This window comes from Arvicanthis niloticus, chromosome 24, assembly GCF_011762505.2.
Source record: "Arvicanthis niloticus isolate mArvNil1 chromosome 24, mArvNil1.pat.X, whole genome shotgun sequence".
Classification (NCBI taxonomy): Eukaryota; Metazoa; Chordata; class Mammalia; order Rodentia; family Muridae; genus Arvicanthis; species Arvicanthis niloticus.
The window spans coordinates 18,246,081-18,261,917 of NC_133432.1; the positions used below are offsets into that span (position 1 = coordinate 18,246,081).

At 47.5% G+C, this 15,837-nt stretch overlaps 1 protein-coding gene across 1 annotated transcript in view; it reads right to left on the bottom strand.

Moving 5' to 3' along the window:
• Window positions 1-3,226: 3,226 nt before the first annotated feature.
• Tmem132d (transmembrane protein 132D) overlaps window positions 3,227-15,837 on the bottom strand; it is a 625,150-nt gene continuing 612,539 nt past the window's right edge. The window contains exons 7-9 of the mRNA XM_076922979.1: window positions 12,933-13,206; window positions 10,386-10,577; window positions 3,227-5,416 (exon numbers count right to left, since the gene is read on the bottom strand). Coding sequence (XP_076779094.1) covers window positions 4,235-5,416; window positions 10,386-10,577; window positions 12,933-13,206 — 1,648 coding nt within the window. The 3' untranslated portion in view covers window positions 3,227-4,234. The remainder of the gene's footprint in view (window positions 5,417-10,385; window positions 10,578-12,932; window positions 13,207-15,837) is intronic.

Here is a 15,837-nt window from a genome sequence, read left to right on the forward strand (position 1 = left end):
TTCAGCCTCAAGACACTGTTCTAAGAGCAAGGGACATCAAAGACCACCAGCAAACTGCCAGGGAAGACCCTCCTGCTTTAAAACTCTTAGAAGGAGTGGACCTCACCAGCACTTTTACCCCAGACGGTCCTACCCTTCAAATGAGAGGCAGCGTAATGTTCAAGGTTCCCGGTTTGCAAAATCCTCATGGCTGGATACCTAGAAGTGGCCTGGGAGGGAAAGAACAGGTGTACCCTTCTGGATGTGATGTTGAGGAGACGGTAATGGCGGCTTTGGCAAGAACAGCAAGCACTCTTAACCACTGAGCCATCTCTCCAGCCCCAACTTCATAATTTTCAGAAGTTTCATTTGTTTCTTATTAGTGTGTGTGTGTGTGTGTGTGTGTGTGTTTGTGTGTGTATGCACAGATGTGCCATGGAATGTGATGGAGGTCAGAAGACAACTTCAGAGAGTTTGTTTTCTCCTGTCATGTGGGCTCCAAGGATTGAACTCAGGTCTTTAGGCTTGTCCAACAAGCTCCGTTAGCTGCTGAGCCATTTTTGGAGCCCACGCCCTGTTGTTTGAAATGGAGGCCCTCACTGTGACTTGGGCCTCACAGAGTAGGCTAGGCTAGCCTGCCCATCATTCCCCCAGAGATCTGTTTGTCTCCATTTCCCCAGCACACAGATCCCGTGCCAAGCTTCTTGACGCGGGTGCCGAGGACCAAGTTCAGGCCCTCATTCTGGTAGAGCAAACCCTCCACCACCAAGCGAGCCATCTCCATGGCCTCTTACACTGTCTTCTTTAGGCACTCTGTGCTTGCCTGGGGGATTCAGAAAAGAATGGTACTCTTTGCAGACACATATCTTCTACTAACTCTTAAAAACACACAGCCCCTTACTGTCTTCTCCCCCATCTAGGGTGGAGTTGGTTTCCAGAATCAGTTTTCTTCAAGGAAGATGGGAGCAGGTAGAATTTTAAGGCTCTGTTCCAAGTACACTCTGGGTCCCATACTTGCTGATCATCTATCCACACTGACTATGCCCTTTCTCATGGTATATTCATTTGTAAGAAACACTAGAACCTGGGCATTTTAGGCAAAAGAGACAGGGTTTTAAATAGTTAAATTTTTCCTTCTGTACTTGTTTGTCTGTTTGTTTATTTATCTATTTATTTAACATATGGCTATGCCCAAATTATTTAATCTTTATCAATGTTCCCCAATGTAAGTGAGGTCTGCAAAAGTGGCATGTGTCCCACCCCACCGCCATCTTACCAGCAGAGGGTTAGATCCATAAATGGCTGAATGACTAGCACTCATCAGTGTATGTGCATGTGTGTGTACACGTGTGCACACATACACACACACACACACACACACACACACACGCATCTCAGTGCTCTGCCATCTTTTCTCTATGAAGAACCACATTGGGGACACAGTGGATGAAGTTTGAAACTCAAGGGTTGTATGTGTGTATGTGTGTGTGTGTGTGTGTGTGTGTGTGTTCATACACTAGGGAAGTTGGACATCAGGCTAAGTCGATCTCTATGTTATCTTTTTTGAAACAGGGTCTCTTGGTGAACCTGAGGCTCACAGGTTCAGCTAGGCTGGGTGGCCAGCGAACTCCAGGGATTTATCTCCCTCCTGTCTCTACCTCCTCAGCACTGGACTTATAGACACAAACCACTGTGTTTAGAGCTTTTTGTGTGTTCTGAATCTGTACCACCTTCTCCATCAAGGTCAATTTTTGCATACAGCTGTGTGTGAATACCTAGGAGTCCCAAGGAGAGGACACAGTGCCCTCATTGCTCCAGCACATGGGGAGGCTGGGCCAAGTGCTTGCCTTTGAGGCTCCCGTCTACCATCTGTCAGCAGGCTTTTAGGAGAGATTTACACATATGATTTATCTTCAAATCCTTTCAGGTCCTAAAGGAGAGACACTCAACTCACGGTACACTCTGTCATCATGTGTCAGCATCCCCTCGATGCCGGGAGCAGCATTACAGGATGTCAGGGTGTAATTGGATTGCACCGGCTCTTTAATCTACATTTTCATTTACCAAAAGCCATAGCATTGGGAAAGCCATTTGCAATGGATGGGAGGGAGGGGGGAGGGGTGTGGGAGGTGGGAGGGATGGGGGAAGGGAGGCACGTCAGTGTGTAGAAAGACAAAGGCCAGCCATAAAGCCGCAGAGTGCATGTTTTATATTTACAGTCAGTAAGTTTATAAATATAGATTACATTCTTACAATCTACAATACATTCTACACGTGGAGGGATTTGAGAACAGGCATCCGCTGCAGTAGTCAAGGAAACGTCATGTGGGTAAGAACGGGAAGAAATCAGAGAGGAGGCAATGGGAAGCGGAGGATTGCAAAGGTGGTGAAGGAGTAAGAGTTTCATCACCCACCCAAAGGAGGGAGAGTCAGTCTACTGGGAGCTGGGAATTGGGAGCTGGGTGGCTTGCTGGCTGTCAGAACAAGAGGATTAGCACCACAGTCAGAGGGGAGAGGGCCTGAGGGGAAGGAGAGGAGGTGGGACTCACAGCCCTCTAGGGAGGTTCTCTTACATGGTGGGGGTGAGAATAATAAGAGGAGGGGGAGGGGAGGGAGATGAGAAAAAAGACAAGGCGATAAAGACAGAAAGTAACAGGAAAGAAAAGAGAAGTAAATGATGGTATTAGAATTACCCAGAGACTAGTCTTCTCCACTCTTTGAGGTCACAGCTACTCTTCAACCCATCATCCTCATGTCACAGTGAGACCAGGATTGGGGTGGGGGACCCCCCATCATGCCTCTCCTACTATCTCCATAGTCCCAGCATCTGAGGATCGCAGAGACATTTTGATGTTAAGCAATGCTATTCCTTTCAGGGATGACTTGGGGTCCAAGTGCTTGCAAGAATAGGTACACCCCCACCCACACCCAGAGACACACGCACAGCCTCCAGAGACACACAGCTATCTGCTACGTGCACACCCACATGCACACACACGCATACCCTCATACACACGCACACATCTCCACATTCTCGCTCACCTCTCTCATGCTGTCCAAGCATGCAGAAGTCCACTTTCCTGACTCTTACCTCATAGTTCAGAAGAGCCAACCTGCATTGAACAGATAGATGGCTCTGTCTTAATACCCTGATGACAAATTCTTGGACAGGAGACCTAGCATGAGGAGCAGCAGAGCCCATCACAAAACAGGCCCACTGTGGTTTCTAGGAGAGCGGGGTGGGGGTTGGGGGTTGGGGGGTGGGGAATTCACCCCAAGTCCTTGTTTACACTCTGAAGACCAGTCTCTTTACAGGGATATGTGTCCCTGGGACCTCCACTATAGAATGCCACCTGAAGTTGACAGAAAGCTCAGGGGACCTCGAGGCAAGAACAAATTCTGGGAATTACTCTCTCTTCTTCACTTGCAAATTACCAATGGCTTAAGGATGTCAGTAGAGTGTGGTGATCGAGTTCAAATCTAGTGAACTTACATGAAGAGCCATGTTCTTTGTACCCAGTGTCCTACAGACAGGGAGCTTCTCTCAATTGCTCCAATGATGTGTGTGTGTATGTGTCTGTGTTGTATGTATGTATGTATGTACGCACATATGTGTTTCTTGGCACGTAGTCACAAAGATAGTTGTGGGGTCATTTACCCATTTCCTCTCTGCCCTACTAACCTCTTCCTTGGCCCGTCAATAATCCCTGGCCAACTTTGACCCCATCTTTGGGAACTACCAGCTCAATACCCTGCTTCCCATAGCCAGCTTCAGTGCTACACTCTTCCTGTGAGCATACATAGAGTCAGCCCACTGGTCCACTCAGATGCCATGCCTCTTGCGCCTGACCCATGCATGCTCAACCTGAGCCTTGCCTTTTAAAAAATTTTCTCTTTCTCTTTTTCATGGTCTGAAATAGTAATTATTGGAGCAACGTAGGATCTGACAAGAAACCAAATTGAGAGCGCGTTCTTCCCTGTGAACCCTTAAACAACGCATCTTTGTTCCGGGTTTGACAACATCTTGCCATGCACAGTAAACCTTTGAAGTTGAACCAAAGCATCATGCACTATGGCATGTGCATGGACACCGACTCTGAGCCTCCCCAGCTAAGAGGGGATCATTTTCCAGGGTTCTATGGACAGTGCTGCCCTTGTGATGTCCTTTTGTCTCATTTCTCCCCTGGGTGTATGTCTACTCCCCATACCCAAGTGGGTTAAAGGCTGAAAGGTAAGAAGAGCATTGGGATCTCCATTACACGTGCTCCTGTAACCTCTCCATGCAACTGTGAGGTTCTGGGCACTCGCCGGGCTCCAGGGCCTGGCAAACCCACTTAATGTCATCCTCATTACTCAACACCATGGTGTTCCCAGAAGGACACCCATCGTCTGAGGAGATGGCCGAGAACGTGGAAAATGTCACTCTTTTCCTTTTGGAGGTAGGGGATGTAGGGGGTTCGCTTTTCTGTTCTTTGTCATCTGTGAGCATGGCTCCCGTGGACCTGAACAGCTGTCCATTGATGCTGTTCTGAGAGTTTGAGCTGAGAAGGAGTTTGCTCTCCTCAAAGTCCAGACCCCTGTCAATGGCAGTGATCTGCTCCTCTTGGGAGGAGGCGAAGTTCATATGGTTCCCCAACAGCTCTGTCCGGTTGCTCAGCCCAACCCAGTCATGAGAATGACTCAGACCTTCTTGCTCCTCAAAGGGAACCTGTTTGTGCCTGTACTTCAGGGCAAAGGTCACACAATTAATTAAGAACACCACGATAGCCAGGCAGAAGACACCCAGCAGAGCATACATGCCAATTTCGAGGTCACTCAGCCCCTTGGCTGCTTGATCAGGGTCATGTTCCTCAGCACCCACGTTGCTCCTGGGGAGGTCCACCTGGTCTGGGAAGCTGGTGAGGTCTGTGGCCATTGTCTGCGAGAGGATGATGTCATCTAGCAGGTTTTCCTGGCCTTCCTTCTTCTGGAAAGTTGGCCTCTTGGTTGTACTGCCCCATCCGTCCATGAGCCCCACGGATGAGCTGCTGTAGTATGGTCCCTCAGGGCTCCCCCATTCCTGAAAAGGCTTTTTGGACCTCCTGTCATTGATATTCTCCACATGAAGCCCAGCCCCAAGCTGTCCGCTCTCACTGCCGTTGGGGTTCGCATCGTTCTGTCCAAATTTAACCTTGATGCTGGCTGTTCCCACAGCCAGCACGCTCTTCCGCTTAGACTTCTGGCAAGATTCGCTGATGAGCATCTCCACCTTCACCAGGGCCCCCTGTCCTTCGTTTTCCGCAGCAATGATAGGCCACTTGAACTTGGGATCCTGGAGGATGGAGACCACCTTCTCATCCAAGGACGTGGCCATCAGGGAGAAGTCTTTCTCATCATAAATGTCCAAGGGGGTGACAGAGCCGTCGCTGAACTGCACCCAGCAGCTGATGGCCGCTTCCTGTGGAGCAAGGGAAGTGGGTCAACGTGTCTGAAGGTTCAGCAAACAGCCTTTCTCTCTTTCCCTCTGCCCCTCCCTCCCTCCCTCCCTCCCTCCCTCCCTTTCCTCCCTCCCTCCCTCTGTCTCTCTTTCTCTGCTCCCCGCTCTGTGTGTGTGTGTGAAAATTTCTTGCAGCTTCAAGGAAAAGCCAGTTAGACAATGTAGAGAAAGCCACAAGAAACTCTACCATCGAACACAGAGGGGTGTGAATTACTATAAACAACCAAAGGCGGGCAGGGGGACACATAGGGTCAGGTTAAGGCTTCCAAAATAAGTTTGGAATTTGAGGTTGGGGCTATAGCTCAGGTCATAGAGTGCTTGTCTAGAAAATGTGAAGCTCTGACTTCCATCCCTGGCACCATATTAACCCAGGTGGGCACACCGCTCTAGTCTCAATACTCAGGAAGTGGAGGCAGTAGATTAGGAGTTCAAGGTCAGCCTTGACTATGTAACGACTTTTGAGGTAGCCTGGTCTCAAGAAAAAAATTAAGATTGACTTATATTTTTATTGGTTAGAAGACAGACAGGCTCTGAGACTGCCCAGGATCTACTTCTGTATGATTACAAATGGCTTGTGAAACAGCATGGCCGGCGAGGGGGCTCCTTCATGATTGTCATGGGTATAAATTTACTGTGGTCATCACTCCATCTGACGCCATCATAGCATCCAGTCACATTATCACATAACACAGATTGAGGGCATTGGTCTGGATGGGTAGAGAGATGCTCCGAGGGACCACTGAAGGCCATGGTTTCACTGGTCCTACCTTCCCCTGGGTAAACTGGCTTGTGCTCCCCTGGAGCTAAAGTTTTGACTTAAGGTAGGTGTGAAGCCAGTTAGAGATAGTAAGGGATTTTGCCTCTATTTCAACCAATGGGAAAAAACTTGGGGACACAAAGGCAGCCGGCAGCCAAGGTCTCTGTGTGTATCCATCTCTTGCCTTCTACACTCTGTGATTAGATGTCTCCATTCATTCTTAGCTTGAGCCAGCAACTTCGTAGTAAAGCCTTTGATCTTGGATGTGCTGGTGGATGGGCACTTCCACCTCTTTCTTCCTCCTCAAATTCCCTGGAAAGCCTACTCCTCCCCAAGCCATATCTCCATTTCCCAGGACACGCAAATTCAAGCCCAGCCTGGGGACAGCCCTCAGGAGACCCATGCATTGCCTGCTGGCTTAAGCTAGTTAGGAGACTGCCATGCTATCCCTTAAGATGAGCATCGCTGAGTGGGGTCATGCCCTTCCCCTCCCTCTCTCCCTTATATCTGAAAGAAGAAAGACAGACTGAGACATTAGCACAAAAGATGAATGGGAGGGGAACTCAAGTAAAACTGGTGACTAAAGCCCCCTTTCAGGGCCACCATAATAGTTCAACAGATAAGAAAAGATATGACTGTGGTAGTTATGCATAGTAAAATTTAAAAAAAAATGGCAAGATCTCAGGGAAAAGAGTGTGGGAACCAGATGACCTGGGTCTCTCAGACAAGATCTGAGAGTTCCCATCCTCTACGTACTTCCTTACTATGGGTTTGTTCTGTCTGTCTGTCTGTCTGTCTGTCTGTCTGTCTGTCTATCTATCCTGTCCTGTCTGTCTGTCTGTTTCTGTCTTTTGTTTTCCTTTCTTCCTTCCTTCCTTCCTTCCTTCCTTCCTTCCTTCCTTCCTTCCTTCCTTATTTTAACAGCCCTCACTGTGACTGAAGTAAATGTTTCATTGATGGTGTTTAGCTTGGAAGGAATAAAGCAAGCTCCTCAAAGGCGGTTGGTGGCTTCCACACCTTCCTTTTGTTAGCTGGTAGCCTGAACCAGTCGCTGTGTGGGAAATTGGCCAGGATGTAGTGCAAAAACTTCACAGGACCCAGCACTGATCCATCAGCCTGCTCTATTGTGCCAGGAAATCTCAGCAGGGGATGCACATGGGTGCCTAGCTGTTTGGATTTGTCAGGTCAGAGCCAAGCTGTATAAGGGGACCAAGGACCATGCAACCAACCCAGAGCTACTCTTAAGGGAGCAGGTGACATTCAGCATGTCGGGAACAGATTATCTCTGTTCTGGCTGTGTCTTATCACTTTTTAATTCCTAACTGGTTGCGGTCTGATTTTATCATCCCCTGAGCTAGGAAGGAAGCTCATCTCTCTCCTTTCCTATCTGCACTTTGCAGGCTGGTGTCCATCCTTCTAAACAAAAGGAGGTTTGATTTTTGCCAAGAATTTGTATCTGTTACTAGGAATATCAAAACTCTCTCTCTCTCTCTCTCTCTCTCTCTCTCTCTCTCTCTCTCTCTCTCTCTCCCCCTCTCTCTCTCCCCCCTCTCTCTCTTTAATCCCAAATCTCCTACATAAGACTGTGTGATCAGGGCTTAATGATTGGCTAGCATCTGAGAGGGAAACTTGAGGTGCAGGTCCAGATGGAAGACAGAAGGCTCGAGGTGGTGAGTTAGCCTCCATTGTCTTCCTGCTGTGAGTATGGGCAGTCTCTGGTGATGCCTGGTGCTTCAAGGGAGGCTGAGTCTAGCAACCCTCTCTCCCAAAAAAGTAACAATGGAGGAAGGGTTTCTGATGGGTAGGGAAGCCTCCAGAAAAATCTCTCCATGTGTTGGATGAATATGATCCCATGCAGAGAGAACTGATTGCTGTCTTTTGCTGTAAAGTTCACCTCATTCTCTATGTTCCATCTAAAAAGGAATGTCTATCCACCTCTGAATAGGAAGGCAATAATATTCTATCTGCAGATCCACTGTATTAAAAACCGCTGGGTTGGTACACACAGACACACAGACACACAGACACACAGACACAGACAGATAGACAGACAGACAGACAGACACACACACACCATAAAACTGCACACTTCAGAGTGTATTCACAAACACAGTACTCACATAATACAAGCAATGCACGCTACAAACACATACATACACAAGTACACAGTACAGATGCAGGTACATACACAAGGACGCATACAACCAATGATACACATGACACAGGATATATAGACAAGATTCACTCATACATACACCCAGCACACAGTTTGCTCCCACAGGCACATAGACATACCCATAGGCACATATACAACACAAAACCATACATAACAGACAATACGATACACAAGTTACACATATACCCACATACAGACCCGTAAACAAGCATATGTAAGACACACAGACTGGCACATCTACTAAAGTATGTCCTCTGTTGGCTGGACTTTTGTCAACTTGACAAAGCTAGAGTCATCTGGGAAGAGGTAACTTCAATTGAGAAAATGCCTCCATCAGATTGGCCTGTGGGCCCCACTATGGAGCATTTCTTTTGATTAATGATTGGCGTGAGAGGACCCAGCTCCCAGTGGGTAGTGCTACCTCTGAGAAGGTGGACCTCAGTGATATAAAAAGGAAGGCTGAGTAAGCCATGAAGGGCAAGACCATAAGCAGAGTTCTTCTATGGTCTCTGCTTCAGTTCTTACCTTGAGCTTCTGCCTTTACTTTCCTCAATGAGGGATCATGAGCTGTCAGTCAAATAAGCCATTTCCTCAGCAAGTTGCTTTAAGACATGGTTTTTTATCACGGCAACAGAGAGCTCATACATACCCATACACATAACACAAATGCATAATACAGCCTCTTAGTATAGTGGCTTCAAAATAAAGAGAGAAGAGCCGTATGACCTCACGTCAGTTCCCTACTTCTGTATGACCAATAAGAAGAGGTAGTAGAATCTTTAGTTCAGCCTCCATACCTGCTGGGACCTAGCAGCAGGCTGTGGCAATCCTGAGTCTGCTCCTGCCTCCACCTCTCTCCCATTGCTGGGTGAAGTCAGTGTGACAGTCAGGGCTATTTAGACAGGAGGAGAGTGTGACTCACCCAGGTCCCCACCCTCACACACTTGAGTGTGGCAAATAGGGGAGCATCCCTTCAGAGATTGTACTCTGAGTGGCCATTGGCCACCTGCTACAGTGTTTGCCCTTTGTTTCAGCGAGCTATGGGGAATGGGGTCTTTTCAATCACATGTTAGCAGCTTCTTTGCAGTCAAGAAACATTGGACATGTGATGTCTGTTTGGAGTATGTGAATCTCCTGGGAAGAGCCCCCATCTGCTGTGGGATTCTCATAATGGGACAGTCATCCTGTGTGACGTCTACTCTAGTGGGCTGGCCTGATGCTACTTGTGTCCTAGTGCTAACACTGGTTCCTCAGGATCTGGTTGCTCCAGAGAAGAGACTTTGCACATAGACCTAAGTGACACTATGTGACCTTGCCCCAGGTTATTTCTGATTGATGAATAAAGATGCCAACAGCTGGGCAGAGGAGACATAAGTGGGTTTTAGGGTTCCTAGGCTTGGGGGTCAGAGGAAAATCATGAGAGAGAGAGAGAGAGAGAGAGAGAGAGAGAGAGAGAGAGAGAGAGAGAGAGAAAGGGAGGAGAAGGTGCCATAGGTGAGGCATGAAAATGTGGCCCTGAGGGCTGGCCAAAGGGAGATAAGAGAAGCCCAGATGAAACACAGTAAGTAATAACTCGGGGTTATTAATAGGAAAGTAGATTTTAATGACAAAGAGGGTGGATATCTGCTCAGCTCTTGTGCTGATTAAGGCTTATTATACATATAAAGGTTGTGTGTATGTCTTTTATTTGGAAATGAAATGGTCAAAGGCGGGGTAGAAATTCCTGATTGGGATTACAAATTCCTACAACAGTCTACTTAATGGGTGACGGCACTGGTGAGTGATGAACTCACCTGGTGTATGGTTGACCTTACCTACTGTGTGCTGACTTCACTTGAGGTAAGACTCAGCTGATGTGTGTCTCAAGCATACCTACTGTGTGCTGACCTCACTTGGGGTAAGACTCAGCTGATGTGTGTCTCAAGCATACCTACTGTGTGCTGACCTCACTTGGGGTAAGACTCAGCTGATGTGTGTCTCAAGCACCACTTCCTTACCTGTTTGGGCCTCTGCAGAAGTTCCTGAGCCACTGCAGTGGCAAAGATGGCTCTGTTGCTCCCAGGGCTGAGCTGTAGGGATAGCGAAAGCCCTGTTACCAGCTGGACCCCGAGGTCTGTGATGGTCACCTTCTCATCCAGCACGGTGATGGTCTTCTCGGCAAGGATGGCATCCGACAGAGGGGACAGGATCTGGAGGGCAGAGCCAACATGACAAGGGGAGGCTCTCTGTGGTCACAGTGTTCCATCCATCACATGCCATGAATGAGGGCATGCAGGAACAGTGAGAGACAGGGAGCCCCCAGAGCAGAGCAGGCTTCCTCTTAAACTAAGTCTTAGTCGTGTAATGATGCAGTCTTCTTCTACATAACATCATGGTAGCAAGTCCGTGTTATCTTCTGAATACCCACATAACCAACTCCAGTTGTCACTGTGTCCTACTCTTATCCTCAGCAAGAGGGATTAGTGTCATTTTTCCTGTGAGTGTGGTGACTCCTGTACATAGCACAGGCCATTCCTGCTATTACGGGTGTACCCTTATTTAAAATTATGCAACTTCCAAACAGCTTCATGTCCCCCAGAGAACCATGACTTGATCTCCTAACTGTATATTTATTTCTGTCTCACAAGGGAAAGCCAGAATGGACTATAAAGCAAGGCTTCTTGGGGCTGGGGTGATGGCTCAGTGGTTAGGAACACTAGCATCTTGTAGATGACCTGGGTTCAGTTCCCAGAATCTACGTGATGGATTACAACCATCTATAACTGCAGTTCTAGGGGATGGCACCCCCTTCTGGCTCCTCTGGTCACCAGGCATGTATGTGGTGCACATACATACATGCAGGGAAATACCCATACACATAAAATAAAAATAAATAAAAACCTCAAAATAGAAAGTAGGGCTTCCTGGTCCAAAGACCATCTATAATCTGTCTCCTGCTCTGGGGCCTTCATTTCTACAGTTAGAGGATTTTTTTTTTCTTTTTTTGAGACAGGGTCTCACTGTCTAACCCTGGCTGGCCTGAAACTTGCTATGTAGACCAGGGTAGGCTTGAACTCACAGAGATCTGCCTTTATTTCCCTAGTGCTGGTACTAAAGGCTTTCACCAATACATCAGACTTAAATTCTACTCTTTGAGAAACAGAACTGTGCGATCCAGTGGCATCTTGAAATCTTGTCTTGCCCCATATGACACCCGCCCCATTCACACCCACTCTGAGTCCAACCTGGTGTTGATATTCCAGTCTTGATTCCCTCTGCACACCTCTAGTGACCACGGAACATGATTCTCTCCAGCCCAGCCCTGCTTTTGAAGGGTGTAGAACTGGCTTTCTCCATGTTCTATGCATTCTCAGTGCCCCTGGGTGAATTCCTTTGTCCATCTGCTCTTTTGACCTTTGAATTTTGGGGCAGCACTTCAACAAACCAATTTTCAAAGGGTCCCCAGAGCTCATCCAATCATCACTGGTTTATTTATCTTGAGCGTTCAAATGACAATGGGCATGTGTGGTGGTTTGAATATGCTTGGCCCAGGGGGTGGCTTGGAGGTGTGGCCTTGTTGGAGTAGGTGTGTCACTGTGGGTGTGGGCTTTGAGAGCTCCCTCCTAGCCACACTGGGAGCCAGTCTTCTCTTGTCTGCCTTCAGAACAAAATGTAGAACTCTCAGCTCCTCCCACACCATGCCTGCCTGGATGCTGCCATGCTCCCACCTTGATGATAATGGATTAAACTTCTGAGCCTGTAAGCTAGCAGCACCAATTTAGTATTGTCCTTTATAAGAGTTGCCTTGGTCGTGATGTCTGTTCACAGCAGTAAAACCCTTACTAACACAGCATGAGAGGAAAGTCCCAAGAAGAACGTGAGTAAATGAGTTTATCACTTGGGAACTCGGTGGGACTGAGTGAAATGGTCTCAGGACTGGATGTCCTCCTCTCTATGCTGCCTACCTAGGAAGGATGCTCTTTTCCTTCTTGGTATCATGCAATTCCTTTTCTGGACTTGAATCATCTTTCAAAGTGAATGTTTAAAGCCTAGATAAGATAAACCTCTAGGTCTGGGCTCCTAGGTGTTGACATTTTCTTTCAAATTTCTTCTTAGTTGTTTGATGTAAGTAACATTAAATGTAATGTTTCAACTATTATTATTATTATTATTATTATTATTGTGTGTGTGCATAGGTCAAGGGAAAACTCTCAGTTGTGGAGGGATAGAAGATTCAGGTGCTATGATTAATATTGATGAGCTGGCCAGGCCTGTGATCCAGGCAGGGTGAACTTCTATCTAGGGTTTTGCTTCTCAAGATATAGTAAGACCTGCTATGGTTAGGGAACATGACCAAGAAGAGGTGGAGCCCCGTGTCTCCTGTGTATTTTGGGAGGTGTCTCAGGGTCCTTGTTCCATACCACACTCAAACTGTGTAGTTGGTGATTTCACTAAAGTGAGCCCCAAAGGAGAATCTGTTCTGAGCATTGACAAGACAGTTGAGCAATTCACCTGTCAGAGCAGGGGTACAGAAAAGTCCTACCCAACTCTGTGAGGTGACTCACCTGGATAGTTGTCATTCCCAGCTCTTGGCCAGTCAGGATCTGCCCTCCTTGAAGCTTAGCAATCCTGGGCTCTTCCACCTGCATGAAGTCAGTTATCAGCTCTGTAATGTCCACCTGCCAGTCAGAGCCCAGCAGGTAGGCCAGGTGTCCCCCGGGATCGGGTGCCTCAGCCACAAATTGGGTCAAGACTCGCACCATGGCGTGCTGGTACTGAAGGGTGCAGCCTCGGCCTCTCTTCTCATCATCATCTTCCTCCTCACTGTCCCGAGCTGGCCTGTCAAAAAGTATTTATTTGTTGGAGCCACTTTTGGGGGCTCCATGAGTCTACCTCCAAAGAGTTCCGGCTTGCTTAAGGCTCAGGCACACACCGAAGATTCAGGGTGTTAAACCACCGGTGTGACAAGAGTTCTAATTGGACAGAACAGAGAGGCATGACAGATGGTTAAGATCTTCCCAAAGACCCACACCTCCTGGCATTTACTCTGTACCAACCCCTCTTGTTAGGCAGAGATTGTATTTTATAACTCTATTCAAAAGTGATTGGACAGCCCCTCCCGCCATCAACATTTTAATCAGCCTATATTAATGATATATAATAAGGGGTTTCATTAAGACGTTTCCATGCTTGTGCATGATGTATTCAAATCATACTTATTCCTGCCATTACCCTGTCTCATCCCCCTCTCACTGATGCTCTTTCTTGTATTAAGCAGCCTTTCTACTTTTGTGTCTTTTGTCGTTTTGGATGCTGAACCAATGAGTTTCACTACGATTGCTTCCAGGACAAGTGTGAGAGTTGAGTTTAGTTACAGGAATCTGGGCATCTTACCAGTTGCTGAACCACTGAAGACAGTGACTCTCCCTCCCCAGCCAACATCACTTGCCAATAGATATCAAGGGTCAAAGGCTCTTTGAGGATGTACATTGAGGTAGTGGTTGCTGGAAGAGTTTGTTGTGGATTTGGTCTAACGCTTGTATTATGCTAGTTGGGTTCCCGACATTACAAGGAAATCTGCACGTCTGCATGTAAGACGCTGAGGGTCCTTGTGCCCAGTTGGTTCTGATCGGTACATAAAGTCAGTGGCCAATGACTGGGCAGGAAGACAGAGATGGGACTTTAGATTTCCCAAGCAAGGGGACCAAGGGAGGAAGATGGGATAGAACTGCCATGATGAGAAAGGAGTACAGACCAGGCCTGAGAGGTGCAGAAGAGAGAGCATACCAATCATGTAATAGCCGGGGAAGAGCGGCCCCAGGGGCCCCCCAATTGGGTCTAGTGCAGCAAAGATGGAATATAGATTTTAGTATGTAATAACTCAAGGATATCGGAGGGGAGGTGTTAGCCACGTAGAGCTTACGAAGTGGCCCAGCCATTGAGTTATTTAAGGCATATTAAAATCGAAGGCTGCGTGCGTGCGTGCGTGCGTGCGTGCGTGCGTGCGTGCGTGTTTTTTTCATTCAGGAACCCAGAACATTGGGGCAAGTATCAAGGAATGCACCGCCACTTTTGGGTTGATTTGATCAGAGACTAGGTTGATTGGGAACTGCAACAAGAGTTCACAAGACCTTTTATTTGTATCTTAATACGAGGTTCCACTATGTACCCAAGGCTATAATTCTCCTGCCTCAGCTTCCCAAGTACCTGTCTTTGTGATTGCGTTTTAAACTATTAACATCAGTGTGGTTTGGGTTATTCTGTGGCTTCTGTCCCTGGCCTACTCGGATGAAGCAAGTCGTGATCTTCTGAGCCTTCCTAGGGACACCTCCACCTGGCAGGTACCTTTCTGATCAGCAGCTACTGAGGAGTGGAGTGAACAATGCTGGAGAAGCCTTCACTGCAGGAGCCTCCAGATGAGGTGCTAGCCTTCCAGCAGAATTCAGCATTTGAGACCTCAGCTCTAGGGACTTTATTAAGCCCACACCCGGCTGCTCCTGTGCAGAATCTGAGTCTGAATACCATTCTTCAAGCCATACTGACGTTTTAGATTAAGGCCCTGCATCACACAGTGTTCAGGTTTCCTTTCTATTGCGTTGATAAAAGTGCTCTTGACCAAAAGCAACTCTGGGAGGGAGGGGTTTGTTTGGCTTACACTTCCCCGTCAGAAACCATCTTTGAGGGAAGCTGGGGCAGGAACCCAAGTGATAACTTGAAGAGGAAGATCCATGTTGTTTGCTGGCTTTCTGACTCATGCTTTGCTGGCTTTCTTATATAGCCCATGACCACTTGTGTCGTAAATGATGCTTCCCAGAGTGAGCAATTAATAATTAAGACAATTCCCTACAGACATTCACATAGACCAACTCAACCCAGGCAGTTCCTAAATAGAGGTTTTCCACTCCAATGAGTCAAGTCAACATCAAGGATAACCAGGACATGTAGTAATATGCCTGGGTTGTCACCCAAAAGAGGTGAGCGTTTATCATGAAGATATCGTGATATCATAATCAAGGCAGACAGGAACAGGTGGCTCCAAATAGACAGATGTTGGCTGCTCCCTCTCTGTCTGGTATCTTGTGTACAGTAGCCCATTCCTACCATCACCGCAACCTCCATTCACACATTGACTGCCCACTTCTCATGGAGTCCACCATTCGCCAGACCTGGCTGGTTCTCTGTCAACTGCATCATCATTATCACCATCACCATCCACTCCACCATCTATCCCAGCCCCTGGCAACCCAGTTTTCCAAAGATATATCTCTAAGAACCATCCTCCCACTGTCCATGGTACCTACCACCTTTCTCCTCCAGCTATAGCCTCTTCCAGAGGTCACAGGACTAGAGGGGTGAACTTCAAAGGTGAAGACTAACAAAGTCCTCTCTAGCGACAACTGATTCTCACCTCTCCTATGCACCCACAGCCTGCAGGAGTTTCTCCTTATGTGACAGGGCCCATGCTTACCC